Source organism: Chiloscyllium plagiosum, unplaced genomic scaffold, assembly GCF_037043375.1.
Source record: "Chiloscyllium plagiosum isolate Xiang-an unplaced genomic scaffold, Cpla_swu_hap1 HiC_scaffold_24, whole genome shotgun sequence".
Lineage (NCBI taxonomy): Eukaryota > Metazoa > Chordata > Chondrichthyes > Orectolobiformes > Hemiscylliidae > Chiloscyllium > Chiloscyllium plagiosum.
Genome location: NW_028270162.1, coordinates 52,263,265 through 52,286,517, shown reverse-complemented (window position 1 = coordinate 52,286,517; position 23,253 = coordinate 52,263,265). Strand labels below are relative to the sequence as shown.

The window sequence follows — 23,253 nt, the reverse complement described above, 5'->3', positions numbered from 1 at the left end:
TCTTTTATCTACTGCACCTCTGGAATCAGACTCTGATTGCCAGTACTAAATGGAGGCGATTTTCTGTTGAATGTTACAAAGTCATCCTTTAGACTGTCCCTTTAGGTGTTTGTGGCATAGTAGGTTAGGAAGTACATGGTGAAAATAAGGATTTCTGCAAATGCATCCAGGCCAAGCTAATGAGGTATTCCCTATTTATATTAACAATAGAATAATCAAGACATAGTAAGGATATTTAGGATCCCAGCATGTCTCCAGAGTATTTTTGACAACTTCATCCAGATGGCTGTCTGACTTGAGAATTGTATACACACAGGTACAGGCTGCTGATCGGACTGAGTCATTCACCAGTGAAATGAGGAGGAATTCGGCCTGCAGCACTACAGCAAGGGTGAGGCCTAGTGCACACCAAATGATTGAAAACTTCTGCATGCTTTGCAGAGGAGGGAATGTTTAAATATAGAATGTAATGCTTAATTGGCATGAAGAGAGCAGATTAGATACACATTTTGAATTGGCTGTTAAACCTGTGTGACCTGAAAGAATTGCATATTTGGGCTTACGCCTATATATGTTTTTTCTGTCTGTGCTTCAGATTTTATCTGTTTGTGCTGCTGTGAACAAACCTGAATATTTTATTGCTTTATTAAAGGCCCTATGTAAAGACAAGTGAATGGTACATGAAATTTTTTTCTGTCCCTCTACAGCTACTTCTAAGAGTTAAAACTCTGTTTTGGACTCAGTGAAGTCACTAGTGAATTTACCTTAGAGGCAGCACAATGGTTCAGTGGTTAGCACTGCTGCCTCATAGCACCAGGGACCCGGGTTTGATTCCAGCTTCGGGTGACTCTCTGTATGGAATTTGTACATCCTCCCCATGTCTGCATGGGTTTCCTCCCACAATGCACAGATGTGCAGGTTAGATGAATTGGGCATGTTAAATTGCCCAAAGTGTTCAGGGATGTATAGGTTAGGTGCATTAGTTAGGTGTAAATGTCGGGTAGGGGTCTGGGTGGGTTACTCTTCAGATGGTTGGTGTGGACTTGTGGGATCCTGTGGCCTATTTCCACAATGTAGGGATTTTATGAAACATTGCATTTTGCTGAACAGAGGGGTATTTCCCAGGGAGTAGCTGTTGTTCAGCTCTCCTCCCTGCCCCTCCATCTCCTCATCCAGACAGTTGGAGCACATTCACATTGGTGAGGTATCAGTGGAAATGGATTAGTTGGGGAGTGGGGGATGGGCAGGTCACAGATCCTTGGACAAGCGAATAAATTAGTAATTGCAGCTTCATCGAGTGATAACTGCATTTTAATTTCCAGAACTTATTGATTTTGGATTCTCTCTGCTTAAATGAAAATGTCAATGGATCTTGTGTCACACACAGCACTGCCATCCTCTCATGCTTTCAATATATATCTATCAGATCTGGTTATGAATCTATATGGTGGCATGCTTGCCTTCATCAGTCAGTATGTTATGTATACGAATTGGGCCATCATGTTGCAGCTATAGAGGACATTGATGAGGCTGCTTTTAGAATATTGCATGCAATTCTGGTCGCCCTTCCATAGGAAGGATGTTGTTAAATTTGAGAGAGTGCAGAAAAGATTTAGAAAGATCAGCTGGGCCTATTTTCCATGGAGCATCAGAGGTTGACGGGTGACCTGAGAGAGGTTTATAAAATCATGAGTGGCATGGATAGGGTGAATAGACAAGGTCTCTTTCCTAGGGTGAGTTGGGGGGTGGTTTACCAAAACTAGACGGCAGAGGTTTAAGGTGAGAGGGGAAAGATTTAAAAAGGACCTGAGGGGTAACTTTTTCATGCAGATGTATGGAACAGGCTGCCAGAGAGAGTGATGGAGGCTGGTACAAGTACAACATTTAAAAGGCATCTGGATGGGTATATGAATTGAAAGGGTTTAGATGGACATGGGCCAAGTGCTGGCAAATAGGACTGAAGGGTCCGGTTCTGTGCTGTATGCATGAGGAAGCAGGGGTGAGTTAATTTGCTATCACACTTGTGTTCTTATTCCTCCATTACAGCCTCATCCTAGATTGGATGCTTGGTTTGCTTATAGCCCAATGGGTTGAATCTTTGATTCTGAGCCAGGGACTCTACATTCAGTTAGCCCAGGACTTGATGAACGCAGAAAGTGTGTTCAGAAGATGACCAAATGAATTCGTTGTTGGTCTGTTGGCCGAGCTGGTAGGTTTGTTGGCAGACATTTTGTCCCCTTTCTAGGTGACATCATCAGTGCTGTGTGGCCTCTTATGAAGCGCTGGTGTACTGTTCTGCTGTGAATTCTGTTTGAGCTGTTTCCGGTGGGTGTTGGTTCTGGTTTCCCATTGCAGCAGTTTGTACATTGGGTCCAGGTTCAATGTGTTTGTTGATGGAGTCTGAGGATGAGCACCATGCTTCCAGAAATTCCCTCGCTGTTCTTTGTTTGGCCTGTCCTAGTATCACTGTGTTGTCAAACTCATGATTCTTGTTGTCCATGTGTATGGATAGCAGTTTGAGTTGTTTGTGTGATTTGGTTGCTATTTGGTGTTCATGGATGTGGGTCACCAGTTGTCTGCCTGTTGTCCAAATCAATATATTGAATATGAGGTTCCTAGTCTTCCATGCTTAATATGGAAGTTGTAGCTTCTTATTCCAGATCACTGACCTGTTCCTTGAAAAGAAAACTAAGGAATGCAAACCACAGCATGTGCTTTGTCTATCTCTAGCTTTGCTGGCTGTGAATGTCTTCTAAATCTGAGTGTGTTCTAAAATGAAAGTGGGTGATTTGGACCTGCTATAACAGATACTAAGGACAATGATTTAGCAATGAATGACTTCTGTGTTGAGTGAAAGTCTATTCTTCTGAATGAAATTTTGAGCTTTAATGGTAAATTTGTTTCAGGGGTAAAATGATGCACATTAAAGAAATGCGTATTTATCTGCATAAAAACAGGCCCCAAGTGAGGACAATATTGGGCTTGTACATGAACCTGTTGAAAATCCTGCTTCAGGCAGTCATAGATTATGAATACGTTCTGATCTTGAGTACAATTGTAAGTCAGTTTGTACACACATCAGAGCACAATACGGTACTGTACAATATAAAATAACCATTCATAAAAGTGAGCAAATGTTTGCATGTTGGATCTTTATAATTAATATTAATATGCCCCTTTATGGGATCTCGTTCATAAATATGTGTGTTCATAAATTGGCCAATCATAAATCAGGGACTGCCTGTAATACCAGATTATGCTTGTCTGAGTTACCATAGAGAGAGTATGGGGGGTTAGAGGAGAGTGGGTATTGGTGGAGGTGGCAGATCGAAAAGATAGATGGTAGCCAGGCTCTCAAAGCTCTCCCCCTGTTCATAGGCCCCTATGAATGAACTGAACGTGGTGGGGAAGAAGATTGGATGGAAAAATAAATGTACATCTCAGTGTATGGCAAGAATACATTTGTTTTTATCTCTAATTGAGGCATTTACCTCTTTTGCGGGCAGTGGCTGGCTTTTGCTGAGAGTGTAATATGTGAAATCAGTCACCAATTCAACTGTCAACATGAATATTGTTGTGGTCAGTGCTATCTCCAACTGAATGGATGATGGATGCCATTTTAATGATTTGGTATATCAAAGTGTTTGAATTCTAATACTCTTAAAACACCCTTTTAAGTCCTGGACGATTCCAACAATTAGAATCCTGACCATCTGGTGCAGTTATTTTAGAGCGACATGATACAACAGCATTGAACAAGTTAAATTTAAATGACAGTGCTGTGCCTCCCCATGCTTCAGTGTGTTAGATTATTCAGCTCATCCCATCATGAGTTGATGCATTTTGATTGGTTGACTGATCATACGGGAAGAAGCATATGTGCAATATCTTTGTGAAGCAGTTAATTTGATTCTGTCATTGTTCTGGGAGGGTTATCTGGATGTTGGCTCGATGCACGGTCGGATGCTGGTTTGATGGATGTGGACAGCTCAGTGCTGGTTTGATAGGTGTTGAATAATTGACTTTCAGGTGTATTCATGTGGATTGTACAATTGGCTGTGAGAGGCTGCTGCATTGAGATAATGGGTATGAGCTGAATGCATGAGAGCAGAGCATAGGTTATATCTGATTTTTTGCATGATGACAGTGTCAGAGGGCAGATTTGCCTGCAGATTCTTCCCAGTTCACAGAGGATTTATTTAACTAACTGAGAGGGGTCTTTGCCGTAGTGTCCCCAAGTGGTTGTATCACTTTAACTCTCCTGTCCAAATATTTTGAAGTGAAGGCCGATTTGCTATCAGATTACTATCAATAAGATTAAAAGATCATAATAATATGATTAACTTGATGCTTAATTTTCCAGCATTAGTGTTCAGTGCATTTCATTCATATAATGGGCAGTCAGGGTTAGGAAATAAAATTAAAGTTTTGCAGTGGGATTTTATGTCTATTTCTTAAATTTTCTTTCTCACTCTGCTCTTTATGGTAACATTTCTTGCATTAATACTTCTGTAACATTTAGACAATGGGCTTCCCAACTGGTGCTCCACCATCCTGACATTTGAGATAAAAAAAGAGGACCTCCAAATATTCTAAGCTTCTCTAAATATCAACTATGTCCACCCACATATACCACTCCAATCATGGTTATAGGCAGAGGTTCACCTTCTGAATACAGACAGTGAAGAAATGCTTACATAAGATTTTGGGTCAGCAGACAACCAGATAGAGTCATAGAGTCATTCAGCATGGCCCTAAACTGAACCAGTCCCATTTGCTTGTGTTTGGCCCATATCCCCCTAAATCTTTCGTATCCATGTACCTGTCCAAATGTCTTTTAATTGTCGTAATTGCCCCCGCCTCCATCACTTCAAAGGAGAAACATCACAGAGCCATAGAATCATACAGCATGGAAAAAAGCCCTTTGATCCAACCAGTCCATGTTGAACATAATCCCAAACTAAACTGGTCCCACCCGCCTGCTCATTGCCCAGATCCCTCCAAACCTTACCTATTCAAGTAGTTTTCCAAATGTCTTTTAAGCGTTGTCATTGTGTCCACGTCAACCATTTCCTCAGGAAGTTCATTCCACACATGAACTATCCTCTGTGTAAAAATATTTGCCCCTCAAGCCTTTTTTAAAAATCTCTCTCCTCTCACCTTAAAAATGTGCTCCCTAGTCTTGAAATCCCCCATCCTTGGGAAAAGACACCTACCATTAACACTATCTATAACCGTCATGATTTTATAAACATCTATGATGACACCTCTCAACCCTCTGTGCTCCAGTGAATGCTGAAGGTAACAGTGGACAAGTCAGATCTCACTGCAAAACCTGTCATGTTAGACCATAACTTTTACTTTTGTAATGCGGTTACTGGGGTGGTCAGTTGCTGAATATATTCGCAAGAGGCCGTCAATGTGCTTTTACCAAAAGACTAAGGAAATTTATTACACACAAAAGGGGAAGATAAAAAATAAAGCTATAACAACTTGAAAAAAATCTTAAGATGAAAGAACTTCAGCCCTTTTTCCCAGCAATATCCTTTACAGACGCTCAACTCTTTCCCAACTGATGAAGTTGCAAGCGTATTCTATCAGTGAATTACTGCACATTGAGCAGATGTGATTCTCTCTGTTTCTCCCTGAGGCACATAGACATAAATTAATTCACTGATTTTTCTGTTGAACGTAAATGGGAAAACTTCAATGCTTGCTTTGAAGACTTTAAGCTGATAAACAGCCCAACTGCTTGTTAGGTTCTTTTTTTCTGAACTGACCCTCCTTCTGGCCTCTGCTGTCTCTCTTTATCTGGGTTGTAAAAGCACAATTTAATAAACACATCAGCAATTATCTAACTAGGTAATTTTTCTACTCATTTAGCTCAAATAAAATAATTTCTTGGAAATGCTGTTTTGACCCACTGGTAAAGAAAATCAGTTTCTGACCTCTTTAAAAAATGTCGCCTTCACAGAACTGAAGACCAAAGATCTATTCCCCTCTAATTTTGAAACCAAGATCCTCAATAATAATTTATTATTAATATTCATCACAATGGCAGTCTAGCTAGATGCCAGTAAAGTCCAACTTTACAGTACACTTTGGGAAGGATGTAAGGCATTAGAGAAGGTGCAGAGGTGAGGTTTAATAATGATATCAGTGAAATGGATCTCTAGTTATGTGGAAGACTAGAGAAACTACAGCTGTGAAACAAAGAGGTTCAATAGGCAAATGAGAAAGATATATTTTCAAATTCTAATAGACTTATGTGATTAGTTCAGTTTGCATTTAATTACTTATTTTCATTTGAATGTGAGCAGAAGGTTATTACAAATGTCCTGTGACTCTTTTTCTCAGGGATGAAAATACAGGGAACCTATTCAGCAAAGGACAGTTTTATGATTTTGTGAAAAAGGCAGTTAGTTTGAGAATCTCCTGAGCAGCAGTACTTTGAAAATCTCAGGAGAAAGGTCTATATTCTAGAAAGATAAAGAAGAAATGCTGCGTACCTTGAGAAGCAATTGAAAGCATTCAATAAGACTTTATAGTTGAGACATTAAATTTAGAAGTACTGTAATGTTATTGTAAGTAATATTTATTCCATCTTTATTCTGCACATACAATGTATGCTACACGAGTTGCATTGTTGCAACTTACAAGTTTCCTCAAAAGTTAACGAATACAGAAATAATTGGAGAAACTCAGCAGATCTGGTAGCATCTGTGGAGAGACAACAGTACTTCAGGTTCAGTGTCCCTTCTTCAGAAATTTCCTCAAATATGTGATCATGTTATGAAAGTTATGTGCAAGTTATGTTACATCTTTGACCCCCACCAACCAGATAGTCAAAACCTGGAACTCACGAGTTAGCAATGTTGTGGGACTACTTTCACCAAAAGCCTCTTAAGGGAAACTAGCTTTATATGCAAGACTGACTAGTTATCTCCCCCACCAAAAAAATGCTGCATGTTTTTACTTTGAAATTCATTTAAATTTCAAAATAAGACTGCAGACTGTGGAGATTTCCTGGACTTCCAAAACTGCTTCAGTAGGAGAATGATGAGAGAGTTAAAATGGTTTAAAAAAAACACTTTGCAGGAGGTGATGATGTAGTGGTCACTTAGGTTAATGTTCTGGAGGCATGGTATCAAAATTCCACCATGGCAAATGGTGAAATGAGAATTCGGTACGAAGCTAGCCTAATGACGACCATGTAACCACTGTCAATTGTGGTTCACTAATGTCCGTAAGTGAAGGAACTATATTATCCTTACCTTGTCTGGCCTATATCTGACTCCATATTCCAATGTGGTTGGCTGTTAACTGCTCTCTGGCCAGTTAGATTTAGATTTAGATTACCTACATTGCGGAAACAGGCCCTTTGGCCCAATAAGTCCACACCGACCCTCCGAAGAGCAACCCACCCAGACCCATTCCCCTACTCATGCACCTATCACTATGGGCAATTTTGCATGACCAATCCACCTGACCTGCACATCTTTGGAGTGTGAGAGGAAACCAGAGCACCCGGAGGAAACCCACACAAACATGGGGAGAATGTGCAAGCTCCACACAGACAGTCACGCGAGGCTGGAATTGAACCGGGTCCCTGGCGCTGGCTGATAGGGATGGGTGATAAATGCTGGTCTATTCAACAATGCCAACATCCTTTGGAAGAATATATTAAAAAAAGCCAATCCCTCAGGGTTTTGAGACCATTGGCTGGCATTGTGTCAGCTTCCAAGAGAACCCTGGCAGAGCTTGAAGGGTTAGGTTTGCTGTATGATTCTGGAATTCCTAAAGACCTGTGGTCAGACCTTATAGAGATATATGACAATCCCACAGCTAAGACTAATGTGAGAATTACATCAAGAGATATGGAGATAGAGTGGGAATGTGCCATTGACTTTGATGTGCCATTGGCTAGATCTAAGTAAATGGCAGAGCAGGATGGACAGAATGAATGACTTGTTTCTAGCAGAGCCAAGTTTGTTTTTGGTTGCTTGAGTATATTCTGTATATGCTGCAGTGGTCATTGTGAAAGATTGGGGGAATTTGCACTCACCTGGAAGAAGAGAGCTGAAATAGTCAGCGTAAGTGGGTTGGAAAAATTCAAAATGTAAATGCTGGGTGTGTTTAATGGAATAAGAGTGTAATTGGGTATAGTTTATCGTGTTAATGCCTCTGAATTGGCAGTTATAAAAGTAATGTTTGTAACACCCAACATCTGCTGTATGTCCATTCATTAAATAGCAAGCCAGGACTGGATTATAGAATCCCTACACTGTGGAAGCAGGCCATTCAGCCCATTAAGTCCTCACCAGCCCTGTGAAAGGCATCTCACCGAGACCCTGCATTGCCCATGGTTAGTCCATGTAGCCTGCACATCCCTGGACACCATAGGCAATTTAGCGTGGCCAAACCACCTAACCTACACATAGTGTCATAGAAATGTACAGCATGGAAACAGACCCTTTGGTCCAACCCGTCCAGGCCGACCAGATATCCCAACCCAATCTAGTCCCACCTGCCAGGACCAGGCCCATATCCCTCCAAACCCTTTCTATTCATATACCCATCCAAATGCCTCTTAAATGTTGCAATTGTACCAGCCTCCACCACTTCCTCTGGCAGCTCATTCCATACAAATACCACCCTCTGCGTGAAAAGGTTGCCCCTTAGGTCTCTTTTATATCTTTACCCTCTCACTCTAAACCTATGCCCTCTAGTTCTGGACTCCCCAACCCTAGGGAAAAGACTTTGTCTATTTATCCTATCCATGTCCCTCATAATTTTGTAAACCTCTATAAGGTCACCCCTCAGCCTCCGACACTCCATGGAAAACAGCCCCAGCCAGTTCAGCTCTCTGCCTTTATTCCTGATGAAGGGCTTTTGCCCGAAACGTCGATTTTGCTGCTCGTCGGATGCTGCCTGAATTGCTGTGCTCTTCCAGCACCATTGATCCAGAATCTGGTTTCCAACATCTGCAGTCATTGTTTTTACCTCGTTGATTTTAACCCTACTGCGAATCCTCTTGCAAGGATGCGTGCCTTGAAGAAATTTTCCTCCTCTCTCTACAAGAATCTCAGGGAGTCTCTCTCCCACTGCAACTCCCAGGTCATTTCCTCTGCCCTGCCACGCTTCAAGCTCTCTGCCTTTATTCCTGATGAAGGGCTTTTGCCTGAAATGTCGATTATGCTGCTCGTCGGATGCTGCCTGAACTGCTGTGCTCTTCCAGAACCACTGATCCCGAATCTGGTTGCCAGCATCTGCAGTCATTGTTTTTACCTCAGTTCAGCCTCTCCCTGTAGCACAGATCCTTCAACCCTGGCAACATCCTTGTAAATCTTTTCTGAACCCTTTCAAGTTTCACAACATCTTTCCGATAGGAAGGAGACCAGAATTGCATGCAATATTCCAACAGTGGCCTAAACAATGTCCTGTACAGCCGCAACATGACCTCCCAACTCCTGTACTCAATATTCTGACCAATAAAGGAAAGCATACCAAACGCCTTCTTCACTGTCCTATCAACCTGCGACTCCACTTTCAAGGAGCTATGAACCTGCACTCCAAGGTCTCTTTGTTCAGCAACACTCCCTTGGACCTTTCTATTAAGTGTTTGCTTTCCCAAAATGCAGCACCTCGCATTTATCTGAATTAAACTCCATCTGCCATTTCTCAGCCCATTGGCCCATCTGGTCAGATCCTGTTGTAATCTGAGGTAACCCTCTTCGCTGTCCACTACACCTCCAATTTTGGTGTCATCTGCAACCGTACTAACTGTACCTGTTATGCTCACATCCAAATCATGTATGTAAATGACAAAAAATAGAGGGCCCAGCACCAATCCTTGTGGCACCACTGAGGTCACAGGCCTCCAGTCTGAAAAACAACCCTCCACCACCACCCTCTGTCTTCTACCTTTGAGCCAGTTCTGTATCCAAATGGCTAGTTCTCCCTGTATTCCATGAGATCTAACCTTGCTAATCAGTCTACCATGGGGAACCTTGTCGAACGCCTTACTGAAGTCCATATAGATCACATCTACTGCTCTGCCCTCATCAATCTTCTTTGTTACTTTTTCAAAAAACTCAATCAAGTTTGTGAGACATGATTTCCCATGCACAAAGCCATGTTGACTATCCCAAATCAGTCTTTGCCTTTCCAAATACATGTACATCCTGTCCCTCAGGATTCCCTCCAACAACTTGCCCACCACTGAGGTCAGGCTCACCCGTCAAAATTCCCTGGCTTGTCTTCACCACCCTTCTTAAACAGTGGCACCACGTTTGCCAATCTCCAGTCTTCCAGCACCTCACCTGTGGCTACATATATCTCAGCAAGAGGCCCTGCAATCACTTCTCTAGCTTCCCATAGAGTTCTCGGGTACACCTGATCAGGTCCTGGGGATTTATCCACTTTTAACCGTTTCAAGACATCCAGCACTTCCTCCTCTGTAATATGGACATTTTGCAAGATGTCACTATCTATTTCTCTACAGTCTATTACTTCCATATCCTTTTCCACAGTAAATACTGATGCAAAATATTCATTTCGTATCTCTCCCATTTTCTGTGGCTCCACACAAAGGCCACCTTGCTGATCTTTGAGGGGCCCTATTCTCTCCCTAGTTACCCTTTTGTCCTTAATATATTTGTAAAACCCTTTGGATTCTCCTTAATTCTATTTGCCAAAGCTTTCTCATGTTCTCGTTTTGCCCTCCTGATTTCCCTCTTAAGTATACTCCTACTTCCTTTATACTCTTCTAAGGATTCACTCGATCTATCCTGTCTATACCTGACATATGCTTCCTTTTTTTTCTTAACCACACCCTCAATTTCTTTAGTCATCCAGCATTCCCTATGCCTACCAGCCTTCGCTTTCACCCTGACAGGAATATACTTTCTCTGGATTCTTGTTAGCTAATTTCTGAAGGCTTCCCATTTTCCAACCGTCCCTTTACCTGTGAACATCTGCCTCCAATCAGCTTTCGAAAGTTCTTGCATAATACCATCAAAATTGGCCTTTCTCCAATTTAGAACTTCAACTTTTAGATCTGGTCTATCCTTTTCCATCACTATTTTAAAATGAATAGAATTATGATCGCCGGCCCGAAAGTGCTCCCCCACTGACACCTCAGTCACCTGTCCTGCCTTATTTCTCAAGAGTAAGTCAAGTTTTGCACCTTCTCTCGTAGGTACATCCACATACTGAATCAGAAAATTGTCTTGTACACATTTAAGAAATTCCTCGCCATCTAAACCTTTAACACTATGGCAGTCGATGTTTGGAAAGTTAAAATCCCCTACCATAACTACCCTATTATTCTTACAGATAGCTGAGATCTCCTTACAAGTTTGTTTCTCAATTTCCCTCTAACTATTGGGGGGTCTATAATACAATCCCAATAAGGTGATCAATCCCTTTCTTATTTCTCAGTTCCACCCAAATAACTTCCCTGGATGTATTTCCAGGAATATCCTCCCTCAGCACAGCTGTAATGCTATCCCTTATCAAAAATGCTACTCCCCCTTCTCTCTTGCCTCCCTTTCTATCCTTCCTGTAGCATTTGTATCCTGGAACATTAAACTGCCAGTCCTGCCCATCCCTGAGCCATGTTCCTGTAATTACTATGATATCCAGTCCCATGTTCCTAACCATGCCCTGAGTTCATCTGCCTTCCCTGTTAGGCCCCTTGCATTGAAATAAATGCAGTTTAATTTATTAGTCCTATCTTGTCCCTGCCTGCCCTGACTGTTTGACTCACTTCTGTCCTCAGCTGTACCCGTCTCAGATCGATCTCTTTCCTCACTATCTCCCTGGGTTCCCCCCCACCCTTACTAGTTTAAATCCTCCCAAGCAGTTCTAGCAAATTTCCCTGCCAGTATATTAGTCCCCTTCCATTTTAGGTGCAATCTGTCCTTCTTATATAGGTCACTTCTACCCCAAAAGAGATTCCAATGATCCAAAAATGTGAATCCTTCTCCCATACACCAGCTCCTCAACCATCCATTCATCTGCTCTATCCTTCTATTCCTGCCCTCACTAGCTCGTAGCACTGGGAGTAATACAGATACTACTACCCTTGAGGACCTCCTTTTTAAATTCCTGCCTAACTCTGTGTAATCTCCCTTCAGAATCTCAACCTTTTCCCTTCCTATGTCATTGGTTCCAATGTGGACAATGGCCTCTTGCTGGCCCCTCTCCCCCGTGAGAACATTCTGCACCCTCTCTGAGACATCCTTGATCCTGGCACCAGGGAAACAACACACCATTCTGCTTTTTCTCTGCTGGCCACAGAAACGTCTGTCTGTACCTCTGACTACAGAATCCCCTTACACAATTGATCTGTTGGAAGCCGACGTACCCCACGTTGCATTAGAGCCAGTCTCAATACCAGGAACTTGGCTGTTCATGCTATGTTCCCCTGAGAATCCATCACCCCCTACATTTTCCAGAACAGCATACCTGTTTGAAATGGGTATATCCACAAAAGACTCCTGCCCAAGGTGCCGACCTCTCTCACCCTTCCTCAAGTTAACCCATCTATGTGACTGTATCTGAGACTTTCCCCCCTTCCTATAACTGCCATCCATCACATACTGTTGCTGTTGCAAATTCCTCATCACTTCTATCTGTCTCTCCAACCGATCCACTCGATCTGATATGATTCACATCCAACAGCATTTATGGCAGATATAATCCACAGTAACCCTTAAACTCTCTTTAAACTCCCACATCTGACAAGAAGTACATATCACTGCAAAGGCCATTTTTGCTCCTTCACAACCTACAGACCCAGAAAATAACACTGTCTTATTCCTCTACAAACACTGCCCCAGGTTAAATTAATAGCTTTGGCTTATATTTTAAGTTTAATCAAGAGACTTATCTCCAAAAACATATAATCAAGAAAGAATCCACTATACTCACTACTGCAGCCTTTCTCTTGGACAGACTTAAAACAACAATTAACTTATCTGATTCTGTGCTGTGAACTTCGCCCAACAGTTCCTCCAAGATTAGTTGTGAATTTCACTGTTTGTTAATTTTCCCAGATGCACTCCGATGTCCAGCGATACACGAATTCAAACAGACTTTGGATTGTGGGAAGAAACACACATACTCACAGGGAAAATGTGCAAACTCCACACAGCCAGTCACTAGAAGGTGGAGTTGAACCTAGGTCCCTAGTGTTGTGAGGCAGTACTGTTAACGACTGAGGCACTATGGCACTCCTTGGATTAGCTGTGGTACTTGGAGTCTGGAGTGTTGCTTCTCTCATCTTGATAGATTTGTGTTTGAGGAATTTTGAACAGCTCTACTTCTGGTCCAGTTCTTAAGGGTGGATTTCAGCAAGCCTCGGGGGTCTGTGAAGGTTGCCCATCTCTTGTTGCACCTTATGTTTACTTGTGAATCACCTTCAATAAATCCAGAAAATGCTGCTAATGTACCTAGCATCATATCCAGAGAGAGTAACAGGGTTAATGCTCAGGGCCAATGACCTTTCATGATGGAGGGCTGGCGGAGAAAGAGGAGGAGAATAACGATTACTTGACAACATTAGTGATAAGAAATATTAGCAGAAGTAGGCCATTCAGCCCCTTGAGCCTGCCTTATAAGATCATAGATGATCTGCCCCAGATCTCAACTCCATTTTCAGCCAGCTCCTCATAAACCTCATCTCTTTGCTATTTCAAAATCTACCTACTTCCACTTTTAATTACTTTCAGTGTCCTAGCCTCATCAACTCTCAGTTGTAAAGGATTCTAGATATTCACCACACAATTTGTGTGTGGAATAAACCTCCAGGGGAAGTGGTGGATGCAGGTACAGTTACAACGCTTAAAAAACATTTAGATAAGGACATGAATAAGAAATGTTTGGAGGGATAGGCAGTGGAACCAGTTTAGTTTGGTGAGCATGGACTGGTTGGACTGAAGCATCTGTTCCCTTGCTGTATGACTCTATAAGAAATTCCTTTGCACCTTGGTTTTAAACAAGAATCATAGAATCCAATACAAGATCTTTCCTCCCATTGCACCTTGCTTATCTGCTACCTTTGGGATGTTTTTAGTGTCTTACTCCACAAAGACTAACACAAAATATTGGTTTAAATTATCCGCCATTTCTCTGTGTACTTTTATATCAATTCCTCAGTTACATCCTCCACACTGTCTTTCGCTACACTCTTCATATTCCCGTGGAAGATCTGGCTGTTTGTTTCCATATACCCTGCTAATTTATTTTTATAATTAATTTTCTCCCTTTTTATTAGCTTTTCAGTTACCCACTGCTGGTTCCTAAAAAAAATTCCAATCTTCATGTCTACCTGGTCTACATATTATGAGGGTGCCACACTGGCCTCTCAGTGCTGGAGACCTGAGTTCAATTCCAGCCTCAGGTGATTGCCTGTGTGGAGTTTGCACATTCTCCCTATGTCTGTGTGAGATTCTGCTGGGTGCTCCAGTTTCCTGGGAGAAAGTGAGGACTGGAGATGCCGGAGATCAGAGTCAAAAAGCATAGCTAGACAGGCAGCATCCGACGAGCAGGAGAGTCGACGTTCCAAGCATAAATGTTTCCTCAGGAATGACTCCGGTTTTCTCCCAAATTCGAAAGATTTATAGGCTGGATGGTTTGACTGTTGTAAATGTGGAGGCTGGGATGCCCTTTGGAGGATGGGTGCAGACTTGATGGGTTGAATGGTCTCCTTCTGCAGTGTAAAGATCCTTTAATTCTAGCTTTTGCCTCTTTGTTCTCCTCAACCACCTTTGTTACCTATGGCTGGTTCATCCTTCTCATGAAGTCCTTTTGTTTTGGTCGGAATAACTGAGCATTATGGAATATCTGTCTGAATATCTGGCCACTGCTCATCTACTGACTATTCCCTTGGACTATTTTCCAAGCCTATTATAAACAACACTTTCTTCATACATGGTGCAAACATGAATTAAAGGATCAGAGGATATTTTTAGAGGTATATTTTTAATGGTTCAAGATGTCAGGGCTCCTGATCCAGTTACTTTCATGAAAGAAGTTGCCATCTTGTGAAGATGTCACCACAGTAGGCTTCTGAACAAATTACATCTAGTTCAGTTCAGCACAAGGGGAAATTGGGTCCACAACGAATATAAAGATGAGGAGGAGAGAGTCGCGTCAGCCTGGAATGTATCTATTAAGGGAATACTGGATGACTTTAAAACAGAAAGGTGTGTTTGGATAGCTTTTTGTCACAAGTGCCCTTGGTCTTCCAGCATGAATGTGATATAGCGGAAATCAACTGATTATTCACCCACCTCCATCATCAACAGTCATGAAAGATAAAGACTCGAGTTTCTACTGGTGAGGCAGTACTCTGAGAAAATGAGACACCTTCATGTATTAGAGTCACCCAATTTATGGGCAAATGGTTGTGATGACAAGAGATGATGACAGGCTTCCACCTTTGAAATTGAATCTCAGTCCAGCTTCTTATGGTCGAGGAAGCTTTCACGATATAAGTCCACTCGCACTTGAGTGGATGTGAAGGAATAATCTCTCTCTCAGCTGTTATTTTCAAGCAGCTACATAGGGTGAATTCCCTAGGCTGTGCAGCCATTTATTGAAATTGTGATGAATTCTGTCTTAGTTTAACTGAACTTCTTCCATGGGATAGTCCTCATTTTCTCTATTTTTCTGACTGCTAAATGCCTGTCTTCAGCGAGCATCCACCCTTGAAATCTGTCTAATAGGATTCACTGGATGGAGATTAGGAATAACAAAGAGGACTGATGTGCTTATCTTTTCTGGTCCAGCACCATTAAGGTCATGAAGGGAAGGTGACTGCCCTGGTGGTATTATTGCTGGACTGTTAATCCAGAAGCCTAGGAAATGGTCAAATGGCCAGAATTCATCTTCCATCTGGCAGATGGTGGAATTTGAATCCAGTAAAAACCTGGAATTAAGAGTGCAATGATGACAGTGAATTGATTGTTGGAAAAAACAATCAAGTTCACTAATGTCTTTATGGAAGGAAATGGCCAGCTTTACCTGGTCTGGCCTACATATGACTCCAGATCTACAGCAACGTAGTTGACTCTTAACTGCTCTCAGGGCAATAAATGTTGGCCTAGCCAGTGACACCCACATCCTGTGAATGAATGTTTTTAAAAAAAGTGTTGCAAAAAAGCACCGGGAGTGAAATCTTGGAAACTCCTAGTGAGCAGACTGAATATGTGAAAACTTGGCAAGGCACAATGCCATGTTGGATTTTAAAAAAGATAATTTCAGGAAGAATTGAAATGTTGGATGGAGAATTGGATAGGATCCCTTATGGATGTGGTTTAGTTCCATGTTATATAAGAGACAAGAAACTTGCCTTTGTATAGCAGAGATTCACATATGCAAAGTGCTGATTTCAAATTAAAAATGTCCTTTGATTTTTGAATTTCACATGTAAATTTGGATGGCCATCCCACTGAAATAACTGTTATTGGCTTCTCAGCAAATAGTAAATAATTCATAAAACGCTATGAATGCTGACCATGCAGTAGGTAGACCCACAATGCCCTTAGGGAGGGAGTTCCAGAATTTTGACTCAGCGACAGTGAAGGAAAGGCAATATATTTCCAAGTCAGGGTGGTGAATCATGGGTTGGAGAACCACCTCCTATCCCACTTTCCCATTGCTACTCCCGGTCCCCAGTTGGTTCTATGGTAATGTGAAGATATTATGGTTTTCAGTATATTTTCACCAGTGATGATGTGGATCCAGAAATCAAATAATTAAGCCTGTTCTCCTGGGCCATCTACTATTACCTCTTTAAACCTGGGTAGTCTTCCTGATATTGAGATTATCTATCAAGGTGCATGAATACTGTTGGTAGACAGAGTTATGTCCATTTCCAATGCAAAATGCAACACATTGAAATAGAATGGTTGTCCTATCATTGGGTACTTTTTTTCTACTATTGCGGGAGGTATTTAGCTTTGGGAATAACTCAAGGTAGCTTGATTGAAGCCATTGAAACGTAAGGAGAAATTTATACTGAACCATTCTATGGGTAGCACAACTTGGTGGACTCTCAGACAAGAGGCAGGTAAAGAATGTCACCCTCAGCTAAAATTTGATGAAAAAAAAAGTACCTACTCCTGTCTTAAATGAAGTCCATGAGTTCGAGTATTTTGTCCAATCCTGGATCCTACATTTTAGAAAGGGGCTTTGAGAGCTTAGACAGGATGCAAAGAGATTTGCCAGAATGGCACCAACAATGAAAGGTTTCTCTTTTGGTAAGAATAGAGAAAATTGGACTTTGCTCCTTAGAACAGTGGAGGTTGAGGCGTGATTTAATAGATGTGCTCAAATATACGAAGGCTTCTCTTATTTATTTGTTCATGTGATATACGCATCACTTACCTAATTGGCCTTTCGTAAATATGCAGAGGACAGTTGAGAGTCAACTGTGTGACTGTGGATCTGGAGTCTCATGTAGGCCAGACCAGGTGAGGCCAGCAGATTTCTTTCCTTGAAGGATATTAGTAAAAAGATGGATTTTTCCAAAAAAAAACAACCAACTAGTAGTATTATCACTGGACTGTTAATCCAGAGACCCAGGTAATGTTCTGGGGACCCAGTTTTGAAATCTGCCATGGCAGAATTTGAATTCAATAAAAAAATCTGAAAATATAAATCCCTACACTGTGGAAGCAGGCCATTCAGCCCATACTGCCCTCTCAAAAGGCATCTCACACCCCTTACCCTATAAACCTGCATTTCTCATGGCTAATCCACTAAACCTGCACACATCTTTGGACTCTGGGAGGAAACCCATGCAGACACAGGGAGAACACGCAAATTCCACGTAGTTGCCTGAGGCTGAAATTGAACCCAGGTTCCTTGCACTGCAAGGTAGCAGTGCTAACCACTGAATCACCATGCTGCACTAAGAGTCTAATGAGGACCACAAAACCACTGTCAGGAAATATCCATGTGGTTCATTAATGCCCTTTAGAGAAGAAAACTGCCATCCTTACCTGGTCTGGCCTACATGTGACTCCAGATGCACAACAATGTAGTTGACTCTTAACTACCTTCTGGGAAGGGCACTAAATGCTGGCCTAACCAGTGATGCCTTCATTCCATGAATGAATTTTAAAAATCAGATTTCTTTTACTGAGTACAAATTTTAGTATCTGGCAATTTGAGCCATACTCCCAGAACAGTAGCCTGAGGTTCTGAATGACTAATCCAGTGATATTGCCACCATACTGATGATTGAGTGGTGAGGGCTTCAATGGACCGGAGGGTGGGAAATCAGAGCACAAAGGTTTAACATAATTCGGTAAATAAACTGTGGGTGGTTGAGAAACAAATTTGTTTGCTGCACCATAAAACATTGAATATTCCAGGTCTGGAACTGTTTGCATGAAAGGGTGAAGCAAGCAGGGCTAACTTTCAAAAGGCTTTTAGATTTCTACTTCAAAAGGAGAAATGTGCAGAGCTAAGGGGAAAGAGCAGGAGAACGAGAATAAATTTGTAGCTGTTTTGAAGTGTTGCAAAGCCTCCTCTGTGCTGTACAATGTCTGGTTTGATGCCAGCAGAAAGCATGTGACTTGGTGTTGACTTGGCAGCCTTAAGAATGGCCCAATGTCTGCCCAGGACCAGTTGGCTGGGATTCATGCATTTCTTTCAATGTTATTACAGCCTGTGGTTATCATAGTCCACACACTTACCCCAGCACTGGATGGAGAACTTTGCTGAAAGCTTGGCCATGACCAATCTCCAATGGGACTATCTGCTGGCAGTAGGGGTAGGAGTTGCCCATCACATTTGCCAGACGTTTTCTCTTGTGCCAGTGAGTGTTCGTGTCAGCACCAAATCTTTGGCAGGCTCCAGCTCTCTGTGTTTTAACAAATCAAAGCAAAGGAGTTTTAAGTCCAACTTTCAAGGGGAACCAAGCAGAGAGCTGTGTTTATAGGAAGGAAAATGTTTATTTGTCAGCAGATGACATCTGAGAAGAAAGAAACCACCAATGACCACATCGTGTGAAAAACACATTAACGGCTGACAGGACTGATGCTTCATTCTCACACTCTATGCTTCTTAAAGTTAACACCTTCATCACCTCAGAATGAGCTCAGCCAATCCTGCAGCAGAATGGATTCAACTTCTAAGGGTAAACTCCCTTTTCAGTGAGTACAGTGTTTTAAGGCTGCGAGTCTACTTGGTAATATTTAGCTGCTGACAATGAACTGTCTTGAGCTAAATTGTGTGGCACTGGATGTGACAGTGATGGATGTGTGTGTGTGAGATTGAGTGCATATATGTATGTGTGTGTATGTAGTGGTGCAAAGTCATTCTGTACAACGGTGTGATAGCAAAGTAGGGATTATCAGCAAGGCTGAGAAACAGTGAATGTTCACATTGAGGGGGGATGTGTGATCAGGGTGGCAATGTGTGGACGGAACATCATATGATGGAGGGGCTGTTGGGACTGTTAAATGGTGCTTACGCTGATAGAGTTTGTGAATGAGCACAGTCAGTCAGGGTGTGTTAAGACTGTGATACTAAGGACTGGGTTCTTGTGGGTAGTGTTGGTTGTTGACACTGATATTTTGGGGGGCTGTTGGGACTGTGAAACAGTGATGGGACTGTATGGTATCGGTTGCTGTTAGGATAATGATACAATGCTAGTCTGATTATCTCTGCCTGGAGAAATGTTATTTGCGAAATATCTTTGTTTAACAGCTTGCTTTGTTGAGGCAATTGACCAGGCCCAGGGCCATGACTTCAGCCAGTGCTCAGTGATATTTCTGATGATGATCCACATGGCAATTCCTAATCTGATTTAGCTTTCCCAAAGTTGTCCAGCATTGGGGTTTTCTGAATGTGACATCTCAGTCTGTTGTGGACTAATTGAGTGGAATTAATTGCAATGGTCACTCCAATATCATGATGTTACATCACTACCTGGATGATGGAAAACAAACTAGTTAGGGGTCTGGTAAATCTTACTTATGCACCTACCTGCTGTTAACTCATTTATGGGGAGCTGATGCCACTCGCCTAGCTGCACTGACTTATGTTTTGATGATGTGAGTTCAAATCTCACTGTGATATGCGTTGCCCTTGAAAATAAACTCATTTTTAAAAAATCTGGAATTAAAAGCCAGTCTCTGTATTGGTGGCCATGAAACGATCATCAGTTGTCAGAAAAAAATGTACGGTTCACCTAAACCATTAAAGCTGGGAACCAGAAGCTGGTCTGTCAAATCACTATTGGCAAAACATGCAGGTAGGCATTGTGTTTATAGGGTATTTCTCATAACCTTGGCATATCCAAAAGCTATTCACAGCCAATGAGGTACTTTTGGAAGTCAGATGTGGTAAGGTAGACAAATATGGCTGCCAAGTTGTGCACAGCAATGTCCCATAAACAACAAAGGGATAAATAATGAGTTAATCTGCTTGGCTGTGAAATATCGATCAGCTGAGACAAACCATATGTGTTTTTAAATCCTAAATGGCAATGGGATTTTTTTAAAAGAGTGAATGGAAGAATTTTGCAACACAATTTCTTGGTAATACATTGCTAAAGAGTTCATAACAGCCAAAAATAGATGGGGTTGGAGTGGAAGAAAAATGGGCATGGGTACAAGAAAACTCAGGATGAAAGTATATCAAAGGGAGGACCAAAGGCAACACACATACCCTGTGTTCTTCAAGGTTACAATCTTATTGTGTATTTTGATCTGAAATGCCAAAAAGTATGATGCATAAGATATTGGTGAGACACAATCTGGAGTGCGGTTCTGTCACCTAATCACAGGAAATATAAAATAGCCCTTGACACAATTTAGCGGGGATTTAAGAGATGGTCAAAGATGTCATGAAATTAAGTCATGAAGAAAGGTCAGAAAAGTTGAGATTGTTTTCTTTTTGAAAGAAAACAACTTTGAAGTAATTTGTTGAATTTTTCGAATGGGATTCAAAATTCACTCCATTCAAATCACCCTATTCAAATACCAAGGGTTGGAACTTTAAAAATTAAAGCATTTGGAGCCAGGTGAAGTCAGTAGAATTGTGGGATGTATTCCAAGGATGGAGAAAAGGTTTTGTGGTCTGAAGGGAAGAGTTGATATATTTGTTGGTCGGTAGGATTGAATTCTTTTTGAAGTTTTGTTACTGGGATGTGGCAATATTTATGGCCCAAGGGGAGTTAAGAGTCAACCATGTTGCTGTGGGTTTGGCCTTACATATCATAGAGCCATAAGAGTTGTACAGCACGGAAATAGACCCTTCAGTCCAACTAGTCCATGCTGACCAGATATCCTAAATTAATCTAGTCCCATTTGCCAGTATCTGACCCATATTCCTCTAACTCCTTTCTATTCACATACCCATTCAGATGCCTTTTAAATATTGTAATTGTACCCACCTTCTCTGGCAGCTCATTTCATACTGCACCACCCTCTAGGTGAAAATGTTTCCCCTTATGTCCCTTTTAAATCTTCCCCTCTCACCTTAAACCAATGCTATCTAGCTTTGAACTCCCCTACCCTGGGAAAAAATCCTTGGCTATTCACCCTATACATGTCCCTCATGATTGTATAAGCCTCTACAAGGTCACTCCTCAGCCTCTGATGCGCCAGCTTATTCAGCCTCTCCCTATAGCTCATGGACATTAATGAACCAGGTAGGTTTTCCACCAACAATTGATAATAGGCAATCATTAAACTGCAGATTTTTATTGAATCCAAATTCCATTGTCTACTGTCCAGTGTCTACCCAGGTTCATGGGAATATTGTGTGGATCTCTGCAATTACATTGTCTCCCCTCATCTACCAACCTAGTTTCACCACCAACCGCCTCCCCCCCGCCCCCCAACACCTTCATCTGTTCCAGTGGAATTCAAAGAAAAATTCAGAGTCTGAGTTATTTCTTTTGCTCTGTTTAGACCATCTACTGCATCACAGCCATGTACTACATACACAAATCTCTGGTTTTAAAACTGCACTGAGGTTTCCACACATGTCCAGTAGAGAAACCAAATTTTGTTCATTAGCCGACTTGTCCGTTCTGTCCTGTCGTATAACCAGAACATTTATTTTTAGGAAGGGTGTAAATGCATTGGAATCAGTTTTGAGAATATTACTAGATTTATACTTGGACTGAGTGGGTTGTATTATGAAGATGAGTTGAATAGGCTGGGCATGTTCTCACTGGAGTTTAGAAGAGTGAAGGGTGAACCTAATTGAAGGTTCTAAGATCCAAAGCAGTCTTGACAAGATGTACATGGAGAGGATATTTCCTTTCGTGTGTGAGACCAGAACAAACAAGCACTGTTTTAAAACTAGGGCTTGCCTTTTTAGGACAGAGATGAGAATTGTTTTCTCTCCAAAGGTTGTGTGCTTCAGAAAACATTGGAAGTGGCATTATTAAATATCTTTAACCTACTTAGGTTCTTGTTAGGTCGGGGAATCAGGGTTAGGTGGGAAAGTGAAATTCAAAACACCTCTTGACTCTCCACCATCTACAAGGACCAAGTCAGGAGTGTGGTAGAATATTCCCCACTTGCCTGGATGGGTGCAGCTCCAATAACACTCAGAAGCTTGACACTGTCCAGGGCAAAGCAGCCTGCTTGACTAACACCATGTCCACAAACGTTCACTTCCGTGCCGTCAATAGCAGCAGTGTATACCATCTACACAGTACGTTTCAGAAATTCACCAAAGATCCTTAGTCAGCACCTTTCAAATCCATGACCACTTCTGTCAGAAGGACAAGGGCAGCAGATACATGGGAACACCGCTTCCTGCCAGTACCCCTCCAAGCCTCTTATCACCTTGACTTAGAAGTAAAGCATAGTTCCCTCATTGTCGTCAGGTCAACATCCTGGAATTTCCTCCCTAAGAGCATTGTGGGTCTAACTATAGCACAAGGACTGCAGTAGTTCAAGAAGCAGCTCACTGCCATCATCTTCTGAAGGTCAACAAGGGGTGGGCAATAAGTGCTGGTCTAGAAGCAACATCCATGCCACACGAATGAATAAAATAAAAGACTGTCAGATCAGCCTTAATCTTATGAATGTTGGAGAGGGTCAAGAGACTGACTATTTCTCTTCCTAGAATGTAAGCTCAAGTGTTTGTTATGTTTTCTGCTGTTTCTACACATTGGTAACCGCTGGCAATTAGCTGTTGTTAAAGTGAGGCGAATTTCACTTGTGTTTCTTCCATGGGTTTAGTTAGTCATTTCACGAGCCAAGGTACAAC

The 23,253-nt window shown here is 41.8% G+C and overlaps 1 protein-coding gene across 3 annotated transcripts in view; it reads left to right on the top strand.

Annotated features, from left to right (window-relative positions):
- septin5a (septin 5a) overlaps nucleotides 1-23,253 on the top strand; it is a 131,825-nt gene that overhangs the window by 33,683 nt on the left and 74,889 nt on the right. The window contains exon 2 of one of the 3 annotated variants that reach the window (XM_043716050.2): nucleotides 317-391. The exons of the other annotated variants lie outside the window; for them this stretch is intronic. Within the exon in view, the coding sequence (XP_043571985.2) occupies nucleotides 356-391 (36 nt within the window). The 5' untranslated portion in view covers nucleotides 317-355. The remainder of the gene's footprint in view (nucleotides 1-316; nucleotides 392-23,253) is intronic. 3 annotated transcript variants of the gene reach the window in all.